Raw genomic sequence first — 20600 nt, 5'->3', positions numbered from 1 at the left:
GTAGTAGTAGTAGTAGTAGTAGTAGTAGTAGTAGTAGTAGTAGTAGTAGTAGTAGTAGTAGTAGTAGTAGTAGTAGTAGTAGTATCATGCGAAGACATCCAGACTTCTGTAAAATCTGCAAGGGCCAAGTGTCCACAACAGAACCACATGTAGAGCTCAGACAAGTTAACGCAGCAAATCGTCGTCCTCACGATTTATCAGTAGCCTATGCTTATGGTGTTGTGCTCTTAGACCCTAGGCCTACATTGTCATAGGAAGAAAAAGATCAACTCTTTGTTTGCTTTTAACCAATGCCGAAGTCAATTGCCGGTACCTCAATGCGTGTTAGGTCCGGTGTTATCATACGCAATAAATGATACAAAAGTATTGTGGAGTTATTTACCTCTAATCGCTTAAAAACAGAAGGGGCTGTTTTCGTGTGTGGAACTTGTTTCAAGGAACCAGTTTGTCGGTCAGAGAATGGCTCCGTCGATGTAAGTGACCGGCCAAGAAAGAACAGAGAATAAGCTTCACGCTCTAAAAAGCAAGCGAACAAGCACATGATTCCTCAAAGTCTGACGGGGTTCTTTCTGGGAGTCAAAATGGCTTCATGAGGAATATTACTTCAGCGCTTGCTTTTTCGCTTGCTCAAGCTAGCCGTTTAAAGTATAAAATATGCTCCATGTTCTTCGACTAACTTTTTCCCCGGCCCCCAAAGATCCCCGCCTCCACACAAATGAAACCAGCTCGCCATTAAACGGACTTTGAGATAATCGGTTTCTCGCTTAGCTGTGTGTCCTGAGAGCTTTTGTATTTTCACATCGTGCGTTGTGAATCACCGTTCTTACGAGGACAAAATAGGCCCAAGTGGTTTTTCCTTTGCCTTCCTTCGCCCACCTCCTCCTCCTCCCCTACCCCTCTCCGTCTCTTTGGTATTGCTTAGATAAACATTTGTGTCCGCCACGTCTATTCATTTAGAAAATTTTCGGATCCAAAGAAAAGGTTGGTGATTCTTTCGTCTGTTTTGTTAGCTTTGTTCGCTATATGTGGTTTTGTGTTGGACACCTAGATAACGAACGGCCAGTGTTATTGCAATTTTCATTGTTGCTGTTTTACTAAGATAAGGTAAGTACATATCAAATATGAGACAATGGATGATTTATTTTAAGAAACCTTTCAATTCCTTTTCACTGACCCTGCGGGTGGGTTTGTGGAAACGGCTATCACGGGCGTGGCGGGAATTATGGGTCCATGTCTATGGTGGATGTGGTTCGTGGTGATGGTTGGTGTTGTTGTCGTGATGATGGTAGTGGCGGTGGTGGTGACTGTGGTGATGGTTGTGATGGTGGCGGGGCGGCGAACGTACCGAAAGGAAAAGAATGTGGGCGGGGGTGAAGAGAATTGGTGGTGTTGATGTTAGCCTAGATGTAGTAAATGTATGAGTACTGACGGCAGTGGTCGTCGCAGGCACGTACGTATGGACACATACATACGTACAAGGGCCACTCCAACAAACAAGGTCGTTGTAATATTGTTCGGTTTGTGGGTACAAACAGATATAGAGAGAGTGAAGAAACGCACGTCTGAAAAGGCTCTTTGGTTTTATTATAGTCTTCTAGTACATTGTAACCGAAAAGTGACTACTGAGTAGAAGAAAGGTACTGTCTAAATCCCGATACGTACCTAACAGTTATAACAGAAGAGTTGTGTGATGTACATTATTCCACAGTCGTAGTGGTAGACACAGAAAAGAGACAGGTGACCTGGGTCCCCTTACATAGTCCCTTAAATTCTTTGTTCTTGAGCTTGGAAAAAAGTGCACGTGTGAACAATTAGTCTACACTGGTGCCTGTGGCATAAGTAATGTTAATGCTCTTCACCTCAGAAGAAGGGAGTTCGATTCCCGAGTGGGAAGGTTATTAAAATCGAGCACCACCGTCTGCCTTGTGTGCAGGTGGTTTGCGGGTGCTTTGGTGAGGTTTGCTCTTTTTTTCGATCAAACATTTATCTTTCTTCCTTATCTCACCTACTTTTTTGTGTTTGGATCCTTTTGTAAAACTCTGTTGCTTTTTCTTATTAAAATATTTCGTTGTTATGATGATTGTAACGATTCCATCGCCCCGTCTCGAACTTTCTGACTTGACTCAGCCCGGAGTATAATACTGCGATACTATTTCGCTCTCCCCGTTGCCTGCTTTCCCCTGAATATTGCGGTGAAATGTAGATCTAGTAACGCCAAGATTGCATTGCGAATTGAAGTAAAATAAAAAGCTTTACGAAAATCATGTAACTCGTTGCGTTGTAGGTGTAGGCTTAGTTAATACCAGCCTGGTCTGTGGCGTAAGTGTAGGTGTTTTTGCTGTTGCGGCTGTTGCTTTATTAGGCTTACTTATATATTATTGATACTTTTGTCCTTGCCTTGCAACCATTATTTTTTTTAAATTATTAATATTATTATTATTATTATTATTATTATTATTATCATCATCATTATTATTATTATTATTATTATTATTATTATTATTATTATTATTATTAAGAGAGAGAGAGAGAGAGAGAGAGAGAGAGAGCGAGAGATTGAGAGGGGGGGGGGGAGCACAGTATGAGCGTAGGCCTATAAGATAAACAAAAAGAGGTCATCCAAAAGAATAACATATCAACAACAAAAGCCACCCACCCCGCCATTGACAGAACATTGGACTTTCCCTCGACAGCTATCGATACAAGAGGAACGGTAAAGCAATTTTTAGACAGTTTAAAAGTTTTGGGCGCTCTTGCCGAATGTCCCGCTTTGCTCCAAGCTTTCCAACGATCTATGACGACCCTGACGCTTTAGTCGAGCTTTGTTACGCTTTGCAGCCGCTTTTGATGGCGCCGTTGGTGTGAACTCTTAAGTAAAGTTGAAGAAGTCAAAAAGCGCCATCAAAGCGCCGTTGGTGTGAACTCTAAGTAAAGTTGAGGAAGTGTTCAGAGGTCGTTCGAGTGTGCTCACTTCAGTTTCGTGTAGGGTGTTGGCAGGCTGCGGTCGCGTGAGTGTTGCCAACGTATCTCTGCTGCTATTGTCGACTCGCCTGTTGTGTCAGCGCGCTCCCTTTTCGACAGGGATTACACTCACTTCACAACAACCAGCCGCTGAAGAGTCAGGGTTTTTCTTTTCTTTTTCTTTTTTTTCTGTAAGTGTTTTATGGCGTCCGCAATTGCAGAAGGTCATATGAGCGCTCGGAACACATTTAACATTTTCAGTTGGTAGGCCATTTTGAATTTTCCCCTGGTGGCGGCCGAAGCCTACTCTTGTCGATTTTAGACTTTCGACATGCGCAACGTGCACACCAGACCTCCGAGAATTTTCGCCATTGTCCGAGAAGGCTAGGTGTAGATCTTTCCTACCATAAGATCAGGGGTGTGGCTGAAAGACAGCAGTAAAAAGGAGCTAGAGAGCAGCAGTAGAAATGCTGTTCAGGGGCCCAGAAGAGGGGGCAACGGAGGTGAGGGGGTGGGGGAAGAAAGTGGACACGAAAGCAGAAGAAACAACATTACCAGAGAGCAGGAAAGGAGGTGAAAGGGGACAATTTTAGAGAAGAAATATTTTTTCCGTCGCTACCCGGATTCTAACCCGGGACCTTTGAATGAGAAGCGAACACCTTAACCTCTAGGCCACGAGATCCCCTAAATCCAGGTTTAGTTAGTTTAGTTTTAGCAAGGATTTACGGCACTTGCAACACATTATGTCACGCAAGTGCCAAAAATTAGATGTGCTACAAGAGAGTAACCAACTCAAACAAAGAAGCAAGGGGAGATAAAAACGTTAGATGTATGGTAGGAAAGAAGGAGCGAAAAACACCAGAGCACCCACCTAGAAGAGAAGTTGTAATAGAGAGTAGTCAATGATAAAATGGAAATCACAATAAAGATACCGAGGAACAATTGGTGTACGCTTTGCAAAAATAATTGACTTGCAGCTCTGCGTCCTGTTTGGTCAGCGCAAATACTTCTAAAGTGTTATGCATAAACAGGAAACTAATTCAAGTGCCTCGCTACAGTTCTTTCAATACCCCCACTTCATGACCTGCCCACCCCCTCATCTCACTCTCCTTTCTCCACAGCCGCGTTCATACTTCTTAACCGTACTATTGTCTCTCTCTCTCTCTCTCTCTATATATATATATATATATATATATATATATATATATATATATATATATATATATATATATATATTATATATACATATAAATATACATATCTATATCCCTCTCTCTCTCTACCTGTCTGTCCGTCTATCTATCTATCTATCTATCTATCTATCTATCTATCTATCTATCTATCTATCTATCTATCTATCTATCTATCTATCTATCTATCTATCTATCTATCTATCTATCTATCTATCTATCTATCTATCTACCCCCCTTCCCATACATACGAATGTCTTCTACTCGCTTTGGAATTAGTTTGCATTCTTCCTATTCACACCTACCCGTCTCTTAGAGGCTAAAACAGCACCTGGACATGGATGGCTGGTGCCTCTATAAATATATCATTGATGGTCTGGTCTGGTCTGACCTACCCGTCTCCTGTTCCTACCCACCCCCTCTCCCTGTTCACTACCCCGTTTTAACTTTACAGCTTTGACCTGACTCGTTGGACTCCTTCGAGGGATTTTGTACCCCAGCCACTTCCCAATAACATCCAAACTAAGTTGACCATTGACTTGTATTTGTTCATTCATACCTCATGATCATTCTTTTTGCCATAGGTGTTTAAAGGACAGTCAACAAATTACGTCAAATTGACTAACACGGTCAAATGCTCTTATGACTTTATTCTATATTTGCTGATAAAATAGTTTGGTTCTGCTTTGACAAAATCTGATCTTTTCTCCTTAGGAAAAAAACAAACCCCTTGACGGCTGTACCACCTTCCAAAAGGATTCCTGCTTTTTCATGATGTTTTCTTTGTGCTGAGCTCCGACACCGACCGAGCCAAGGTGATTCCGACATGTACAGTGTTTGTTGTTTCATCATGTTATATTACAATCTACTTAGTAGCCCCTTATTGTTTTTGTTGAAGATAACCGGTCTTGGGCATGTTAGAATTGTTTTTGATTCTGCATCTGAAGAAAACTTCTGCTAGGGCCTCTTGTGACTTATTGCTTTGCTATTTCTGTAAAAGCTTATACTAAGCTTTCAGTTCACCTTTGTAATTCCGCTTTGTGGCATGGAAAAGAAAGAAGTTCTGCTGTTTCAACATGGGCAAAAGCGAACTTATGAGCCATCACAATCAAGTAAGTCTCGGGGCCACCTAACCCAAAGCCGAGGGGCTATGGTGGGCAGGTTCTTACTGGTATTACCCAAATGCACGGTTCAGCAATGTCCACTAACTTACATGAAATAGGCCACCTTTAGTTGAGTCGGTAGCCTAGTGGTAAGGCTGGACTCGTAATCGTGAGATTGCGGGTTCGGGGGTTCGAGCTTTAGCTCGGGCCGACGTTGTGTCCTTGGGAAAGGCACTTTACATGAATTTCCCACTTGACTCGGTCTTTTCGGAGATGGACGTTAACCTCGGAGGTCCCACCTCTTAAATAACATAATATAATTGAAAGGGGCGTTAAACCCACACCATTTCACCATTTTTGTAGGCCATCTTTCTGACATTAGTATCGTCTCAGTGAAAACTAGACGAGCTAAATAAACAAATGAATGAATAAATGAATAAAAAGATGTTGAATGGTAATAAAACAGGAGTCATTTTGGAAGTGGAAAGTCTATAAATGAGGTTGAAACTGGTTACATCAAAATTGATAATTAGGAAATTGCTTCTTCAAGAAAAGCTAAACATCGTGGCATCTATTTAGATTCCAATTTGTCAATGAGGTAAATCGTCTGATCAGCTGCATGTGCTCAGAAATAAAAACAGCAGTAAAATATGTCATCTTATCAATACTTAGCATACTGCATTATTAGTAAATAGCTTAGTTTGACCAAGACTGAAAGAGGAAGTGCAAGTATCTCTCTCTCTCTCTTTCTCTCTCTCTCTCTCTCTCTCTCTCTCTCTCTCTCTCTCCCTCTCTCTCTCTCTCTCTCTCTCTCTCTCTCTCTCTCTCTCTCTCTCTCTCTCTCTCTCTCTCTCTCTCTCTCTCTTTGAAGATGGCTTCACAGCCGCCACTGAGCTCAACAGGGCAATGAAGAAACTGAAGCCTCGCAAATCCCCTGGATTAGAAAAGATGCTTGTCATCTTCAGTCCTGCTGGTAAGGGTACTATTCTCCAACTAATCAGCAAGACGTGGAGCGAAAACACCATCCAGAGAGCATGGAGAAATGCCATTATCAAACTCATTCTCAAGAAAGAAAAACCTGCTGAAGAAATGAAAAGCTATCGACTCATTTCACTCACCTCGTGCGTTGGGAAACTAGCAGAGAGGATGGTCAATCACCGCCTATACTGGTGGTTGGAAACAGCCTGTGCTTTGGACAACCAAGCAGGATTTCGTACAGGTCAGCGAATAGACGACCAGCTCTGCAATCTCTGTCAGAAAGTCATTGATGGCTTCCAGAAAAAGAAACATACAGTAGAAGTATTCGTCAATCTCCAGCAAGCGTGCGATAGGGTATGAAGAAAAGGCCTCCTGTGGAAGATGACATATAAAGGAATCCATGGGAAACTCTACAGATGGGTGAAGGCCCTCATTACAGACAGGGCAATCCAGACCAGGATGAACATTGATGTGTCATTCAAAGCTGTACCGGCGGGGGCCTACCCCAGGGTTCCTGTCTGAGCAGCTCACTCTTCTTTGTCTTCATCAACGTTCTGCCTGAGATACTGAAAAGGCCCCATATGCCGACAACCTAGCCATCTGTTATTCAAGCAAATGAACTGACATCAGTGCATGGCTTATAAAGGAGGACAAAGACAGATTCGACAACTATTGCTGCAAGCGACTTGTGCCAAGACAATTTAAATTAACACCGTCTTTACAAAAAGTCGCAAAATTGCAAAGCAAAGTCTCACCATCTCACCTGCACTTACAGGAACCAAACTCAAGCAGGTTGAAAACTTGACCTACCTCGGGATCATGCTGAACAAGCAGTGTTAATGCAAAAATCATATCTGGAACCTGAAGACAAAGGCCAACAGAGACTTTAACCTTCTCAGACGGCTGGCTAGCACTTTATGGGGAGCAGACACGGATGCATTCAGACAACTATATGTTGGCTATGTACATTCTGCCATGGAATACGATTTAACCCTTCAGACAATCTGCAGCAAACCAACTCAGAAGTCTCCCGATAAAATTTAGAACCAAGCTTTACGATTTACCTCAGGAGCTTTGAGATCCACCCCAACCGCAGCTTGCCAAATCCTTACGAACCTGGAACCCTTGGACCTGCGGAGAGGTAGCAGTGGTGGAGATGAATGAGCGCTACAAGAGACTAGACAAAAACCACCCAAACAGGATGATAATTGAACAGAGACGACCAAGGAAACAAATCCATCGAAGATCAATAATCGACACAGCCATCGAACTAGAAGAAAAACACCACCTTCCATGTGACAGAGAAATGCTGGAACCCTTAAGTCCAGAACTCCCCCCTCCACCAAACACCAATATCAAGAACTCCGACATCGAAACTTTTCTCATAAAGGAGACAGTTAAAAGGGAATGTGACCCAGTAGAACTAAAGATCACAGCTCTCAAAACTACTGACTCCTACCCTAGTAATTCAATCCATATTTACACTGATGGGTAAGCTTGGAAATTATTAATGCAGGCTTTAGAGTAAGAATAGAACATGATCCTGACAAGACATGTGAAGAACAATTTAATGCCTGTGGTACTTATTGTACCAATTATGAGGCAGAGGCCATCGCCATTGGAGCTGTAATCATCAACGTGACCAACGAGTTTCTTTATATATTCAGACAAAACCAAGGACACGGTAATCTTCACAGAAGGAAAATCAATACTCCAAGCTTTAGAAAACATGAATTTGGAAAGCCCTGCCTGCCTATCTGTGGCTCTAACAATCAACACCTCCACGCAGACCTATGCTGTCAACCTGGCTTTACAGTGGATACCTGGCCACAGCAACATCCCAGGAAATGACAGAGCAGACACCCTTGCGAAAAAGGGAGCATCACAAACACAACCCCAAAACCAAGCATCACGTCAAGAACATCATCAAATGCAGCACCAAGCAAGTAACAGTGACTGAATGGATGGGCATTGGGCAATGGGTAAAATGGAGCGGAGGAACTGTATTTGAACACATTGCTGCTCCCAGCTCAAAAGATGCACTGAATTCTCTGAGTAGAAGAGAACAAGTCGCTATCTTTCGCCTGCGAACACAACACATCCCACTGAATTCATACCTAAATAGGATCCGCAAGGATACTCCGCCTGACTGCCGGCTGTGGGACCGCTAGCATGAAACAGTATCACACTACATCTTTACCTGCCCTGCACTTATCGACCTACGTGTTACCTACGTAATAACTGTCTCCCCAGATATCAGAAATACTCCACACAGCGACAAAACTCAGTAGATAAAAACCTTTAATGTCTTTGCCATATCGACAAGCCAATAAATGCCTGACTATTTGTTGTCTTTCACTCTACCCATGTGGCCAGTCCATTTCATTTTTATCGGAGTATAATAACTTTTGGGATCTTCCTCTAATGTTTTCTTTTCTATCCTATTTGTATGTTTGATCTTTTATTCTTATGTTGGGAAATTTGGGTTACAGTGGCAATACATAACTAAATGTATGATACATAAATTCATAAATACACCAATACAGAACTATTCCATAAATATGCCATTGCTGGTCGCCACTGAGCAGCGACCTGTTTTTTTCCTAGGGTTGTCGTGTCACCGACACTTGCATGACATTACATTTGTGACTGAACCCACTACTCATTTAGCCACTGGAGCCCCCACTCTAGACAGACAGACAGACAGACAGACAGACAGACAGACAGACAGACAGACAGACAGACAGACAGATAGACAGACAGACAGACAGACAGATAGACAGACAGATAGATAGATATATAGATAAATAGATAGATAGATAGATATATAAATCGTTCTCTCATTACAGCTCCATCCGGCGATGATGACTCCACAACTTGGTTCTGCTGGGCCAGTCCTGCTCACGATAGTCCTAGCTGCTCTTGGTAACTGTTGCCTTGGAGAAACTGCTGTCAACGAGTCCAACGTGACCCGAGCGGCTATGGTGCGAAGAGACCTGCATCTGGTACCATCATGCGGGAGCCAGTCACTATCTCCGGGGAGAGACATAAGATGCGACGTTAACCTACTTGACTCAGATGTGGTTTCAACGTCACCTCAACCGTCACAACTTCTGGTTGAGACTCCGGCAGAACTGCTCAAGTACGGCACGCCTGTGAATCGCTTTCGGTGCGGGGCCTGTGTCTGCGTCAACGCATCAAGGAAGGCAACTCTCGCGGACTGCAATTTTAGGCATACCAGATGGTCTCTACACAGAGTCCCTAACTGGCTTCCTCCGACGTCTCAGAGCATTGACTTTTCTAACAACAGGATCAAACAACTGATGTCACAAAACCTCACCCTCTACCCAAATCTTCTGGCCTTGAACATGTCCAACAATCTTTTGTCATCCATAGACAGTGCTTCTATGGAAATGCCCAACTTCTGGAGTCCTGTTAAAATTTTGGATATATCCTTTAATGAAGTGGAGAACATCACAGACTACGCCTTTGAAAACCTATCAAACCTCACACATTTGTTCGCTGCTCGCATTCAGGTTTCACGGATCACGAATTTCACCTTTGCTGGCTTGCACAGCCTTGAAGTTTTAGATCTTTCTTACGGTATAATAGGCCACATCGAGACTGGTGCTTTCCGATCGCTTGAACGTCTCTCTATTCTTCTTCTCACACATAACATCAGGTTGTCGTCCTATAAAATGACTTCTGACCTCTTCCGACCGCTCAGACAGCTTTTCAAACTGGATATCGCTGGCTCTAGCGGGGGACAAAATGTTCCAAGTCAAAGTTTGTCAGTTCTGCACAATCTCTCAGAACTGTATGTGGATGGTAATAAAATACTACACTTTGGACCAGAAGTTAGAAACCTTTCTAAGCTCTACACTGTGTATGTTGGCAAAAACGGTTTCTGCAACTTGGTAGCCATTACACCAGATATGTTTGAAAATCTGATATATCTGAAAAAGTTTGCTGTAATTGATTGTAAACTGAGCTCCATAGACACCATGGCCTTGAGATCATTAAAGCATTTAGAGGAGTTCGTGTTGTCCAAGCCATCGGACATCACCATTCGCCAGGCATTAAACTTAATCCCGTACTTGAATAACTCAACCTTGAAATCTCTTTTTTTTGACAACTTTCATGAGCTTGGAGGATATCGCATGCCCGCTATAGGATACAACGAGTCTCGGTTGTTCCAGGGCTTGACCAAACTGGAAGTTCTGAGAATGGAAACACTACATCTCTTTTTCATTGAACCTAGATTTGTAGAAAATTTGCCCCAGAGCCTCAGGTACTTGAGCTTTAAGGGCAATCGACTCCACAGTGTGAACATTCTTCGAAGTTTGTTGGATAGCGGAAAGCTGAGAGGGTTGGTGGAGTTTGACATAAGCGATCAGAATTATTTTGTGTCGTCGGATCCTCGCCTTCGTGAGATACACAAGCAGAACACTACGCAGACCCTGAGCCCATATGACCCAATCTTGAATCCACTCAAAATATGGCATTTGGCTCAGAGACCTAGTCACATGAGCTCACACCCTGAGTCCAGATTAATGCATATGGGCTTACCCTTGAGACCACGAGCTACGACAAACAAATCACCACGTAGTCTACCGATATACAGAGCCAACAATGCCTTCAAATTTGGTGATCCTATTCTACGTTTGAAATCTTTGCACGTGGAACAGGTCTATTTTTCAAATGGCTACCTGAACTCCTGGGGTACCTTGCAGCTTCCGTCCACTTCTGTAGTTGCTGATTTGTCCGACAACAAATGTGATGAAATCAGTATGCGCTTTTTACCAGCTCAGAACCAGATGGAAGTTTTGAGTGCACAAAGAAACTATTTGGGCAATGCACTTGCCAGGGACTATGTCGGGAACACGTTCGTCCGTGCGTACAGAGTCACCTATCTGGACCTCTCGCATAACTCTATCTACAGGCTCCCGTATAAAGTGTTCCAAAACATGAGTAAGATCAGGGTCATTGTCCTTACTGACAATCACCTGCAGGCTCTGGACATCAAGTTGTCCCACATGGCGTCACTCAGCTTCCTGGACCTGCGAAGAAACTCCGTGTCTTGGATAAGTAAACGTAGCCGTGATGACCTTGACACGTTAGCGATGAGTCATACGGTGACCCTGGCCCTTGAGAATAATCCATTGCCGTGCACATGTAATGGGTTGGAGGTGTTGAGTTGGATCGCCTTCACCCGGGTCCGAATCTTGGACCAAGACTTCCTCCAGTGTCGCGACAAAGACCAACGGATCTTCCCAATGGGCGATATCAAAACCCGGTTCCGGGTGCTGCGACGTTCGTGCGTGTCCTACGCCTACATTGTGTCCGTGAGTGCGTCATCAGTGGGTGTGGCTCTCGTCATCATCACTTCCGCCCTCCTGGTCCGGAACCGGTGGCGGTTGTGTTACTGGAAAAATATCATCCTTGCCAGGTACTACGGCATGCGACAGCCAGGCGAAAACAATGTGAACTACAAATTTGACGCCTATCTCGTGTACTCGGAAGATATTGAGCGTTTCATTGTCACCGAGTGCTTCCGTGAGCTTGAGGACAGAGGGCATAAAGTGTGCATTGAGGCAAAAGATTTTCTACCTGGCTCTTTCATCCCCTGCAACATCGTGAGCGCCGTACAGAGCAGCACCTTCACCGTCCTTATCCTATCCGCAGGCTACCGGGACAACGAGTGGTTTGAGTATTCTCTGCAGATGGCGCTCATGGAGGAGGCCACGTCTCGTCGTCAGGTTCTCCATCTCTTCTTGTATGATCCGATGCAAGACGCCCAGTTGTCACGTGACCTTCTGCGGTTGATGCGACAAGACGCTTACAGCGAGTTTCCTCCACCTGACAGCCAGCCAGAAGTAAAGAAAGTCTTTTGGGATACCTTCTCCAGATTCATTGGACACACAGATAACCCTGAATTATTCCCAAGATTGGAACTGGAAGTCTGAGGACAATTTTCCAAGAGCAACTGGATTCCACTCCCAGAGAGCCAAAATCCGATCTCTAGATATGAATTCCTAGACATTGTGCCTTATTTGTTGACTAAATAGGAGTAACTGTCAAAGTCGTCGATTTTTCTTAAATATTTACCACACGGTTAAATAATTATAGCTTGTTCACTTTCGTTCGTTCATTTATTAATCTACCTTACCTATGCCCACAAAACTTTGTGTGGCACTTCTGCAGGTCGGCTACCAAACAAAATATTTTTTTCCAAAAACAAGCCTGGACCAGTAATATAAAAGTTTTTCTCTTTGGGTCCTATTTTAAAAACCGCTCTTTGGAGGCATGAATGTGATCTCTAGAATGAATGACTTACGGTAACTTTGCCAACAAATTGCTCGTTTTTTTCCTTGTAACCTTGTAGAGTTCATCCCACGGCTGTTAAGACGTCTCCACGTGCTCCATGTGTCTCCAAAATTACTCACCCCGTCTCTTGAATCGTGTTTCTTAGGTGTAGCCTACGTTAAAGTGTGGTGTTGAGGGAATAATATGCCAACTTTTAAATTTCCAGGTGTATGCTGTAAATCCCCTCTCATTTTTTACCCGCTCTTTGCTTACATCAAAGAAAACATGTCGGAACGTAAGTTTGAAATGACCTTTGTGAATGGGCTTTTAATTTCTGTTGGTTATCTAACGTTTTGACCCGTATTCAAAGATCTGAGAAGATCAAACAGATCAATATCATTTTATCGTGTTTCAACCACTGTCTGGCGAAAGTGAACAAGTTTTGGTTGATATTTCAATATTTTGTCATGAATTTGGCGAAAGGGGTGGGGTGGGGTGGTGTGGGCAACAATTAAGAATTGAAAAAGGTTTATGATACTGTTGGAGTCAAGCATGGCAAGTATCTTGTGTGACCAGAAAGTCGGTCTGCTACCATCCGGTGTTTTCTATACTTGTGACTTCACCAGAGGCTATGGAGTTAAAATGCATTAATTCTATTCTTTTGTTCGTTTAATAGAATGGGCGGGGGGGGGGTACATTATCAATATTAAAACTTCCTCAATTTCCCTAAGAAGAACATTCTTTGATTGATATTTTAATGCTTTTATACATAAGAAATAAAATAAAAAATGTTCTTTTTATGGACATTGAGAAGTTTTAGTATGAAATAAAACGTTGTGACCGTATAAACAAGACAGCACAGGGCTGACCGTTCACCTAGACGGATGCTTCTTGACTGACTCTTCGTGAGTCATAGCGAGAGTGAGATCGTGACGCGGGTGAGCCAAAGAGGTAGCCTATAACTTGTTTCGGGTGAATTCATTTAACAAACAAAATACAGGTCGCATGGTACAAGGCAAAACATCTTTTTTTCGGTAAGTTTTATACGGCGTTCTCAACTGGGTCATATGAACGCATGGGAAACACCAAACATTTTCAGTTGGTAGGACATTTTGAATTTTGCCCTGGTGGCGGCCGAAGCCCACTCTTATTGATTTTACACCACCAAGGTACTTTTAACGTGCGCAACTTGCACACGGGACCTCCGAGATTTTGAGCCCTTGAGCGAGAAGGCTGTAGATCTTTCCTACCAGAAGATCAGGTCTGTGACTACAAACAGTAGTAAGAAGGAGTAAAGGAGAAGCAGTTGAAAGGCTGCAGAAAGAGTCAGGAGCCCAGATGAGGGTACAAAGGAGGTGAGGGGGTGGGGGCAGAAAGTGGAGACGAAAGCAGACGATAGAATATTGCTAGAAAGCAGGAAAGGAGGTGAAAGAAGACAATTTTAATGAAGAAAAATTTTCCGTCGCTACCCGGATTCGAACCCGGGACCTTTGAATGAGAGGCAAACACTTTAACCTCTAGGCCACGAGAGCCCCCGGGAACCTCTTCTAAAATACTACAGCTATCTTATGCGCTAGATAATTTCCATTTATATAAGTCATCACATTAAGTTTTTAAAATTTTCAACTTCTTTTACAATTCTATGATCGACAGTGTGTTGCTGTATTATTATTATAGTTATTAGTAGTGTTATTGTTATTATTATTTTATTTTTTAAATATTTTTTAAAATTTATTTTTTTATTTTTTTTATATACGAATGGGGTTTGACAGAGATGCATCTGATATGACATACTGTATTATTTTAAGCTTTATTTTGAAATTGAAATTCTTTAAATGAAAGTAATACGAATATACGTACGTGAGTTAAATTCTGTGTATATATACTTGTGTTTTTATCATTCCTGTACACAACAGAACATTTCCCATTGGGACAATAAAGTATTATCATATCAAATCTTATCGTATTAAGGCTTATCGAGTATCCCCAACTTTCTATTGCTACTTGTTTAGATTTAGTACCACAGTCAATTTTCAACACTGTCAAGTTAATTAATCAAGAAGCTCCACATCCGAGTAGGTTGAGAGCCTTGAAAACTCTCCAATCAACCCTAGTTCAAGACCGTCCCTTATGACATTCGGACTCGGGTCATCGACATCATATTATTATATCTTTCAGCTGGATTGATGTGCCCATCAAGTCTACGTTGGCCCTGACAGGTATGGTCTGAGCAGTGCGCTTCCTAAAGAAGTTTTTTACCATCTAGTAGGAGGCTACTGTCCTGTCAAAATAAACATCAATGTGTTTTGCTGTTTCGAGTATGTATCTAGATAACTCTTAACGCCTTGGAATTCCATTCTCGCATGTGGTTGAACGAAGCATCTGACGTGATATATAAATTTTGTCAGTTTTACTTTTCTTGATATGCCTACTTTCACTTTTACTTTTTCACCCTCTGTTGCTGTTAAACGTCGAGGGGAGATGCAGTTTTCTATGGTAGGTCAGCTTCGCATCTCTTTCAATTGTGATATTATGTTTTCTCAGGGTTTCCTTGACGCCCCCAATCCTCCCTTTGCATGACCTTCCTCTTCCTTTATGCCCGGAGTGCTTGGTGCTGTATGCTCTCGAGGCTGGCTGGCCAGGTAACATACGTAACAGGTGGCCAAACCATTTTATTCTCTATCTTTTTATGTAAAGCAGGCAGGACTCAATACCGACAGCTGCTCTTACTTCTTCATTTCTCTGCATGTCTCGTCTTGTGATGTTAAGGGTTTTGCGTAGACATTTCATTTCACATGCAGGGATTTAGCTTTCATGGATTTTACTTATGTCCAGGTCTGGCACTGGTAGCATACTGTTGGTATGAATATTGAGGTGATAAGCTGTCTCTTTGTGTCCATAGAGATGATCGATGAGATAGGAGGGGTGCGAGCTGGTAGGTGACAGCGTTGGCTTTTTGAGTTTGCTTTTCTATTTCTCCGTCTTTGGACCCGTTTTCAGAAAACGCACTCCATAGATATTTAAACTCCTTCACCTGTTCAGTGTTTACTACTGACATGAATGTTCAGGGACTACGGTTTCGGCTCACTTTCATAATTTCTGTTTTTGATGTGCTATTTTCATGTCAAATTTCTTGCAGCTGTAGTTCAGTTCGGTTGTGTGATTTTCGAGGCTTTGTTGGTTTGGATCAATAAGACATTGGTCATCTGCGAATAGAAGTTCACTTAGGTTTCCTGGGCTTTGGTTTTTGCGTTCTGCGTTATTTTGTCTTTATTATACACAGGAGGGGAGATAGAACGCATCACTGTCATTCTGAATTTTAATGAAAGTAATATATATATATATAATTTAATTTTTATGCATACCTGCATATGTGATTACGGTTCTGTACAGCCAAGAAAAATTTCCTTCTGGACAATAAAGTATCATCTATTTTATCTGAAATTACCCGAGCTCAGTGGCATGGATGGGGCTCAAAACAGTAACTCAAAATGGCCAAAAATTTCAAATAGACCGTAATAATTTTAAGGCAGCGAATTGCTGATAGGCCCACCGACCGCAGATAACAGCAGGTATGCGCAGAAGTCAGCGAATGAGACAACCCCGTTGCTGTTGTGGTGAAATAGTGAAATGGTATATGTTTAACGATCTGTGAACACTATTGGGGTATTTATAAGGCGGGACCTCCGAGTTAAACGTCGATCTCCGAAAGGACTGAGCCAAGTGGGAAATAACGTCGTCGCTCGAACCCCCGAACCCGCAATCTCACGATTCCGATTCCGATAGCATAACCATTAGGCTACCGACTCCACTTGCTGCTGTTTGGGAAGAATGAAATTTTATGTCTTAAAGCTTTGAGATCGGATACTTCTTTATAACTCGCGTGAGGTTGAGCATTCTGGTCATTCTGCGTCCTTAAAGACGTTGTTTTGATTTTGAGGCACTTAAAAATTAAGAATCCTAACATCGTTATTTTTTCAATTCTGGTTGCTTTATATGAAACTGAAATTACAGGCAATAACCTGCTGACTATGCGATAAGCGAATTGGCGTTTTTGATCTATGTTTGATGAACCGAAATGAACCTCACCATTGTTTTTGGTCTGCTACTGATTTGACTTCATATTATGTGTCTGCTACGTCCTAAAAGAGCCCGAAAACATGTTTTCACCAGGCTCACTGCTATCAATGCACTTTTAGAAATACATTTACTGACTTATGGTGACGCATTCTATTAGTTTTAGAAATGTGTTTGTGTGCGCACTTCTATTGCCACAGCAAATATTACTGAGTACATTTTAACATATCATATCAAATAGTCACATAATATCTATCTATTTTGATTTAGAAATATATCATCTTCACGGCTATTATTAGATTGCTCTTGCTCATCTCAGAGGGGAAAATATCAGAATTTGGTGATATCTAAATTGGCTATAAGAAATGCGATATGCCAATTCTGTTATATCGATTTGACACAAACATACACCTTCATTGATCAAATTGGATTATGATTTATGGCTGCAAGACTCCCAGAATTCATCAGCTGAGGTTTTTTTTTAGATCCCCCTCCCCACTGTAATAAGAATAAAAGACAATAAGACCTCTGAAAGCACTCGTTTTTTCAAGGTATTTTACTGAAGTAAACTCCAAAAGTGTTGCATCTGCTAAAAGATAACAAAACAAATACATGTTGTCCACCCAGGAACGGTGACAGAAGGCCAAAGTTTTGATTTAAACAGTTGTATAATTCCCAGCCTCAAAGTGTATGCTATACATTGTGATTTTCAGAGTGAAAGTATGCCTATTTTCGTAAAATAACATCATTAATATGGCACACGAGAAGGCAGATGTCCTAAAGAGGATCTACTCTGTACGCTATAGAAGGGACAATGCAGTAGGGATCGCTATACTTAAAGCTCAAGGTCCGGTTTAGGCTGTCGATATCAGTGGCCACGGTGTGGGGCAGCTGCAAGATCTTGTGTTGTGCATGCACACACCAGCTGATCATGATGAGATACGGCTCTGTGACGAAGAGCCCCACCAGGTCGCCCTTTTGTACAGTCAGCTGTTCCGCTGCGGGTACATCGTAGCTCATGGTCCAGCTGGCGGTGCAGTTCACGGCATTATAACCCACCATCCTTCTCGTCCTCGTTCTTCTGTCTCCCCTGAACAGACACAAAAATAAAAATGTGTGTGTGTGTGTATGTGTGAGTGTGTGTATGTGTGTGTGAGTGTGTGTGTGTGTGTGTGTGTGTGTGTGTGTGTGTGTGTGTGTGTGTGTGAAATGCTATTCTTTTTAGGCTTTGACCAATATTTTTTTTTAAAGATGGAATGAAATTTTAAAGTCGACTGGTGAAATTGCAAATGAACTGCAGAACCTCAGCCTGTCCGCAGAATATCTGGATTCACCAGATATCGGTCCGATGACCAAATGACCAAACGGGCGCCCCTGAGTCTTTTATGTCGTGTGTAAGTACACAATACTACGTGAAAGGTCAGGGGCGGCTCGGGAACTGATAAGTACCAAGGCTGTTTTTTTTAATGTACGCCTACAGGTTCTTTGATGCATAATGTAGTCCACCTTCTGATCCGGCTGAAATGTTCAATAAAAATATACGTCAAGTTCGACTGTTGCTGTACATGAAATTGGTTTTTAATCTTTCTTCCCTGATGAGTCAAGGCAGGCCACAATTTGCCTCTAGTCTCTACCTCTAGTCAAGATAGCAATAAGTGCAATCCTTTTATACCTCCAGCATGAACATACGGGTTGCAGCTTGTTACATACGTGTAGTTATTTAACTTATTTCTCAGTGAAAAACTGTAATTAATCGCTAAGCGGAATGCAAATCAAGTTACAATTTTAAGTGTGTGTGTGTGTGTGTGTGTGTGTGTGTGTGTGTGTGTGTGAGAGAGAGAGAGAGAGAGAGAGAGAGAGAGAGAGAGAGAGAGAGAGAGAGAGAGGGAGGGAGAGAGAGAGAGAGAGAGAGAAAGAGAGAGAGAGAGAGAGAGTTTAATTTTTATCAGTGAGAGACAGAGGTAGAGGAAGAGTGATGCTCCATTAACATAAAATTAAATGATCTGAAATGACTTTTGTATATCTCAGAACAGATACCCATTAATCAAAATTACCAGATCTGCATGATCAGATCACATAAAACCGAGCAAGGAACAAGGGTTTGAAAATACACAATATATCATTTCCTCTGCTTTTCTTCATCAAATAATACCCGGAAGTTCATATCTCCCTTGGGCATTCTTATCTCAAAGGAACGATCTGACCTCACATATGTCATGGGACATGTAGCAGCCTTCTGATTGGCTGTTGGCTTCCATTTTCCATAAACAACAATCGTGACTTAAAAACTCTTTTATGTGGCAGACCATTCCAAATAGGGATAGGACAAAACTTTCTGCAATGTGCCCTGGGTATAAAGCTTGAGCGGTCTCTCTGCGGTCCATCCAAGACAGTACACAAAATGGTTTACTCCCTAAGAAAAATAAAGTGTAATCGCAAATCGAAGCAAACAAAAAATCTTTCCAGATGCTCCATTGACGCTACGTTTTGCTACGGTTCTCAAACAAAATTTGTTCTGGTGACAAACTTTGCACGCTCTCTATGTAAACTCTACAAGATACGTTACTCCTTGAAAATAGCATCAAGCGCATCCGCATTTTTGAGTAAGCGGCAAAAATTCAAATAACCTCATGTGGAGGAGTGAAGCATTTTGACGTTCGAAATAATGGCTACATTAATACACCCTTTTCCAATTGGTGAACTGAACTTTTGTTTTTCAAAAGTAGACAAACAAATTACGACATATCTGTTGAACATGTAGACATACCTTGTGACGAAAAAGTAGATGAGGCCTGGGCGTTCGCAGTAATAGTACCACCGTGTGATGTGACCATCGAGAGGAACTCTGAAACAAGACATTAACATTGATCAAAGGGATGTTATTAAAAGTAATTTTTGTTAGGACCCATTAAAGCGCCCCCCCCCCCCCCCCCCCCCGCTCCAAATAAAAACAAAACTGACTGCAGATCTTATGGGGTCTCAATACGTGTAGGCTACACGCTGAAATTGTTAGCTGATGGCTCTTTTGGTGAGAAGCTTCTATGTCGGACGGTATCCATATTTTCTTAGACATCTAAATTTCAATCTGTTTCAGATAGTCTGCTTCCAATGTATCCCCAGTGTGGCGCCCTTTTTCAAAATATGAATTCCGTTCCTGATATCTCCGAGGTTTCCAAATTCCGCGTTGTAGCTGTCTTTAACAGTTGAGAATACCTGCACAGTGAGACTAGAAATATATTAACTTTTAATAAGTCGAGGTTATAAGCAATGGGTGATTACATTATTTGTTCCGAATAGCACGTGTTTTCCACCCGTGTCTTCAAAATCCAAAACATTTGGGAGGGGGGTTGCTTCGACCCTGCATGTTAGGGCCAACCTAGACGAAGAGAAATATGAAGTATCAGAAGACAGAGAGAAATACCCGATGAAAATTGTATCATCCGCTTGAGTCCACAAAGCATCTATCTGCAACAAAACAGATGACAGTTAATATTGATTGGGAATTTATTATTAAAATGTACAGGTAGAAATTTGGAGTAAAGTGGTTGAGCTCTTCGTCCCTGCATACAGAAGACGTTAGTACGACCTCGCTTCTTGTATAATATTATTACTTTATCGAGTGTCTCCGTCGTCTGTCTGCTGAGGATGGCATCCCCAGAGCAGCCCACCTCTTAAATGACAAATCTGTTCGTGTGGGCGTAAAACATGTTTTATCACCACTGTACCTGTAGTCGGGTGAATCCATGAGAACAGCTGTGTTGCCGTACAGAGCATACTTCCTCTTTCTCACTCTGTTCTTCATCACGTCCATGGCCACTGGAGAACCTGAACAATAGTGGGAAAAGTTTGTACTTGAAGGAAATTTTACGTTGCTAATAATGATGATAATAATTGAATAATAATAACAACAACAATAATAATAATAATAATAATAATAATAAGAAGAATGATAAGTGTTTGCACTTTGCACTGTTTATAAAGTACT

The 20600-nt window shown here is 42.0% G+C and overlaps 2 protein-coding genes across 4 annotated transcripts in view; one reads left to right on the top strand and one right to left on the bottom strand.

The window, feature by feature from the left end:
• The first annotated feature begins 339 nt into the window (after positions 1 to 339).
• On the top strand, positions 340 to 12358 carry LOC101848691 (toll-like receptor 4). 3 transcript variants are annotated; one of them, XM_005108661.3, is made up of 3 exons: positions 340 to 473; positions 4866 to 4966; positions 9082 to 12358. In XM_005108661.3, the coding sequence occupies exon 3, from the start codon at positions 9094 to 9096 to the stop codon at positions 12196 to 12198; it is 3105 nt and encodes a 1034-aa protein (XP_005108718.1). In that variant the 5' UTR covers positions 340 to 473; positions 4866 to 4966; positions 9082 to 9093; the 3' UTR covers positions 12199 to 12358. The 3 variants fall into 3 exon arrangements, with proteins under 3 accessions (XP_005108718.1, XP_005108717.1, XP_005108716.1); XM_005108660.3 differs by lacking the exon at positions 340 to 473 and adding an exon at positions 762 to 981; XM_005108659.3 differs by lacking the exon at positions 340 to 473 and adding an exon at positions 988 to 1104.
• Positions 12359 to 17153: 4795 nt separating this feature from the next.
• LOC101848075 overlaps positions 17154 to 20600 on the bottom strand; it is a gene marked incomplete in the record, with an annotated part of 72142 nt that continues 68695 nt past the window's right edge. Inside the window, 3 exon segments of the mRNA XM_005108656.3 lie at positions 17154 to 17705; positions 19383 to 19460; positions 20341 to 20440. Coding sequence (XP_005108713.2) covers positions 17393 to 17705; positions 19383 to 19460; positions 20341 to 20440 — 491 coding nt within the window.

The sequence above is a fragment of the Aplysia californica genome, unplaced genomic scaffold (assembly GCF_000002075.1).
Source record: "Aplysia californica isolate F4 #8 unplaced genomic scaffold, AplCal3.0 scaffold00706, whole genome shotgun sequence".
Lineage (NCBI taxonomy): Eukaryota > Metazoa > Mollusca > Gastropoda > Aplysiida > Aplysiidae > Aplysia > Aplysia californica.
This window is presented reverse-complemented; position numbering and strand designations above follow the sequence as displayed.